Source organism: Gadus morhua, chromosome 10 (assembly GCF_902167405.1).
Source record: "Gadus morhua chromosome 10, gadMor3.0, whole genome shotgun sequence".
Classification (NCBI taxonomy): Eukaryota; Metazoa; Chordata; class Actinopteri; order Gadiformes; family Gadidae; genus Gadus; species Gadus morhua.
In genome coordinates this window covers 21,616,475-21,621,474 of record NC_044057.1, presented here as the reverse complement: position 1 = coordinate 21,621,474, position 5,000 = coordinate 21,616,475, and the positions used below count along the sequence as shown (strand labels likewise).

Genomic DNA, 5,000 nt, shown 5'->3' with positions numbered 1-5,000 from the left:
CACACACAGACACAAATCTCACTAACGGCCAAAGACCCTGACAGTACGGTTACGCTGCCTGTAGAGACAGCATGTCCTTATTGCTGTAGCACAGAAGGGAAATGCGTGTAGAACCATTACCACAAGCAAAACGGGGCCGAAGTGTACACACACAGCCCCCGAAAAAAGACGGAAAAAGGAAGAAATATTTCTCTGTCATTGAAGGTTGGCATATATTATTCATTGGAATTTGAATGAAAAACTGTTCAATATTTATGTAGGGGAAGGGTACATCAGCGAGGAGTGGCCGACCACATATTTAAAATGGAGAGACAGCAGGGTCTGCAAGGGGGACTGTTCAGTACTTTAAAGACCCTCATCTATGTGTAGATGATGCTTCTGCCAAATGCTTGTGTGTGTGCATGTGTGTTTGTGTGTCTTTTTCTGTGTGGGTATTTTGTGAATTTGTGGTCCTGCTTTTCAAAGTGTGTGTGTGTATGTTTGAGTGCTGAGGCCAGATTTAGACATATTTATGCTGATTGGGTGTTGTCACATGTAATTCACATTGCTGTGACGCAATGAGAGTGAAAGAGAGTCAAGTCACATTTATTTATAAAAAGCTTTTAACAGAAGAGGTTTGTCTGAAAGTGCGTCATGGATCAACAAATACACAACAAAATGCTAATGCAAAAACAACCGGACAAACAAGAAACTGTGTTTTCAAGAGAAAGACAAGTGTGTGTGTGTGTGTGTGTGTGTGTGTGTGTGTGTGTGTGTGTGTGTGTGTGTGTGTGTGTGTGTGTGTGTGTGTGTGTGTGTGTGTGTGTGTGTGTGTGTGAGGGAAAGGAATATTGTGTGTTTGTCGCCGTCATCAAGCACCAGCCTATTGTGTCTGGCCCTACATGTTCTCCAGATGTGCACAATGCACATAGCGGTGTATGTGCGCAGGCGTGTAATTCGATTCAAGCGGGCACACGCGCAATCCCCGCTTACACACACACACTCCCAAGGGGGTGGGGGGGGGGGGGCCCACGCGCCTTCTCTACCGACAGATGCCGAGCGTCTGCCCTGAGTGGAAGTGGGGGACCTGTTCTTCTTCTTTTTTTTTTTTTTTTTCTCTCCCACTTGTTTTTTTTCTCACCTTCTTCCGTCCGTCGCGCCGTTTTCTCTTTTTTTCCGGCGCATTTCTTCACCGGAGCATATGTTCCGCTGGGCCACGTGGCCCAACACCTGCGTCCCAGCGGTGGACCCGAGGAATGAGGTCAGCTCCCCCTGCTGTCGCTGCGGCGACCGCAAACCGTGTTGGGGCTCACCACCCTCTACCTACCTTTAAAGCAGAAGAGAGGGGGGGAGGGGGGGGGGGGGAGGGAGTATGAAGAGAGGGGGGAAAGAGAAAAGGAAGGCGCTGAAAGAGAGTATGTGGATATTGTTTGGCATTCTGCCCATACGTCTGTGTGTGTGTGTGTGTGTGTGTGGGTGTGTGCGCGTGTGTGTGTGTGTGTGTGTGTGTGTGTGTGTGTGTGTGTGTGTGTGTGTGTGTGTGTGTGTGTGTGTGTGTGTGTGTGTGTGTGTGTGTGTGTGTGTGTGTGTGCGCGCGTGTGTGTGTGTGTTTGAGACTGTGTGCAGATGGTGGGATGGCCTTTTGACTGACAGTTATCAAAGCAACCACATTCACAAAAGCAGGAAACACATGCAGCATGCAGGCCCCCTCTCCTCTTTCCCTTCTGCTGTCCCTGCTACTCTCACCTCCTCTCCCTGCACCTTCCCCCTCTCCTTCTCTCCATCCTGTCCTCTCTCTCCTCTCCTCTTCTCTTTCCTCATATATTCTTTCTCCTCTCCTGTCCTCTCCTCTCCTCTCCTCTCCTCTCCTCTCCTATTCTCTCTCCTCTCCTCCTCTCTCTCCTCTCCTCTCCTCTCCTCTCCTATTCTCTCTCCTCTCCTGTCATGTCCTCTTCTCTTTCCTCTCGTCTTTCCTCTCCTGTCCTCTCTTCTTCTCTCTCCTCTACTATCCTCTCCTCCCCTCTCTCCTCCTCCCTCTCTTCATTCCTCCTCTCCTCTTTGCGACCTAATGTCCCTTCTTCTCTCATCTGGTCTAAGTAGGTTAGAAAATGTGTTGGGGGGGATATTGGGATTGTGCAGATTGAAAAATGTATTTTGCAAGCAGTTGTTTTTTTCCTCCTTCTGGGCCTACTTCGTACAATTTTGCTTGATCGTTCTGACAAACGGCAGTGTGTGTTCAAATACAATTGGTGATATATTAAACGCTTAGAAGTGTAAATCTATCATGAAAGAGCAAAGGCTGAAGCCTTTATAGGAAAGGCCAAGCTGTATTGCAAAGCCAGAATGAGAAAGTTAAAGTAACATCTAATGTAGGACGATGGAAAGATAAAAGTTTGATGGAAAAAAAAACGTGATGGAAATGTGGTTGCTATTTAATGAGGAACAAAAGCCCATATCTAAATTATATTATCTTCACAATGCGTTCAGAGATACATTTCAGTATATTTTTTGTAAATCTTGTCTTAAATATTCAGTAAATACAGGGCAGTGTATATTCTCAGTCTGTTTATTATGTGACCTAATTTATTCTGATCAGCTGTAGGTTTACGACCATGAATTCTGCATCTCTTGTCTACACTAATGTATAATTAAGGAGAATAGTCCTGAAACCTTGGTTAAGTGTGCCCGGATTTCCAGCGCGGTACAGTATGTGGTCTGCGTTATTGATTTCTCTGTAAAGCTGCATACAGGCATGCACACTGTTAGGAAGGGCTGAAAGCCCTTGGACACATGCACACACACACACACACACACACACACACACACACACACACACACACACACACACACACACACACACACACACACACACACATCCACCAAGCATACACGTGCACATATACACACATAAACACACTCACACGCACCTACAAACAAACACACAGGCCCACATTCGCTGGCAGAAACACAAACACATTGCGCACACACACACACACACACACACACACACTCACATGCACACACACACAAAGGCACATACACACACACACACAGACTCACACCCGCTGACAGACTCGCGTACAAAAAAAAAACCTGACAGAGACACTCACACCTAAGGACACACTCACACACATACAGATGAGTCGACGGGGAGGGGGGGGGGGGGGGAGCGAGTGAGGGAGTGAGGGAGTGAACAGTGGATGTGTGAATGGATGCTCCTGTCTGCCTTATCCCGGCTTGTTTTTCAGCTGCCTCACTCTGCAGTCCATTAGCTCAGTGTTGGGAGGCCTGGTATTGGTTTCGAGCTGACAACATCATGCACCATCACCACCACCACCAACCACCACCCTCCTCTCCCACCACCCTACTCTCCCTCCACCCTCCTCTCCCCTCTCCTCTTTCTCCAAGTCTGAAAGCAGGCGATGAGGGCATACATGCGTATACTCACACTCTTGAGTGTGAGTATATACACACACATGCATGCATGCACCCGCATACAGACACACACACACACACACACACACACACACACACACACACACACACACACTAGGCTGAGTGCTCTACTACTTCAACCTCACACTGTCTCTCCGTGGCCCGCTTGCTATGTGGCTCTTTGTTTCTATATATGCATCCATCTAGCGCTCTCTCGCACAAACAGGCACGCAGATAAACACACAGGGTTGCTATCGGCAACTACGAGAAAACCAAGCGAGAACCTGCGCGGTAAAGACCCAGAGATGTGACTGATAATGCGATGCTCAACCTTTGTGTACCGCATTTTTGGGTTTAATAATTCAATTTTCAATTCAATGTTGTTGTTTTTTCATATTTACATCAAGCCTCACTCTGCTTAATATAATTTGTGTGTGTGTGTGTGTGTGTGTGTGTGTGTGTGTGTGTGTGTGTGTGTGTGTGTGTGTGTGTGTGTGTGTGTGTGTGTGTGTGTGTGTGTGTGTGTGTGTGTGTGTTTTTGTGTGCGCACTAATCACATTTTATAACCACAACCTAATGCAGCGTTTCCGTCCGATGACTAAACTCTTCCTCCTCCTCCTCCCCCCTCCTCCTCCCCCCTCCCCCCCCCCCCCCCCCCCCTCCCCCACAGGGGCCAACAACCACCACAGCCAGTCCACGCTGCGGCCCCCGCTGCCTCCTCCACACAACCACCAGTCCCTCTCGCACCACTCGGCCAACAGCCTGAACAGGAACACGCTGAGGGGGGGGAGGAACCCCATCCACGCGCCGGCCCCCGGCCCCGGGGACGGGCCCACCACCCCGGAGTCGGTGCAGCTCCAGGACAGCTGGGTGCTCAACAGTAACGTCCCTCTGGAGACCAGGTCAGCCCCCCCCCCCCCCCGCACGCACGCACGCTCCTCATACACCATGGGCCCAGCGTGAGGACGCGACGGCCACGTGTGTCCTCAGTAGAAGAATAAAATGTTCACATGGGTTATCAGTGTCAGCAACAGTATCATTATCAGTATCAGTCGTATAATTAATATTATTATTATTATTATTAAAATTACAAGTACGCTATTATTATTGTTTCACTTTTATTCCAGTTTAATCAAAATTTGTGTTAAAATGGTCCTATTATTATATTATTATGTTAACAGTCTATTCATATTTAGAGTAGTAGTAGTAGTAGTATTGGTAGTAGTACTATTAATATAAGTATTAGTTTGAGTAGCAGTAGTAGTAGTAGTATTGGTAGCAGTAATAGTAGTAGTATTGGTAGCAGTAGTAGTAGCATCAACACATGCTGCCCATCTGGTCTTTATCCTTGCTGCAGTCGGGCCTAAACAGACATAAACCCAACGTCAGATTGTGTTGTCCCATTATCTCTGAGTCGTGTAATCATTCTGGTCCGCAGTGTATGCAGCCTCATGCGTGGTGGTGGAGGCCTGTTGCGAAGAGGCCTCTGCGCACCGTGGTGGATTTATTTGCCTGTTCTGTCACCGCGGCGCCACCAGTATGTGTTTGCTGACAGAACTTAGCGCACATTGTTTCTCGGGGGGTGC

At 48.1% G+C, this 5,000-nt stretch overlaps 1 protein-coding gene across 1 annotated transcript in view; it reads left to right on the top strand.

The window, feature by feature from the left end:
* tenm2a (teneurin transmembrane protein 2a) overlaps window positions 1–5,000 on the top strand; it is a gene marked incomplete in the record, with an annotated part of 105,759 nt that overhangs the window by 55,915 nt on the left and 44,844 nt on the right. The window contains 1 exon segment of the mRNA XM_030367766.1: window positions 4,085–4,316. Within this exon segment, the coding sequence (XP_030223626.1) occupies window positions 4,085–4,316 (232 nt within the window).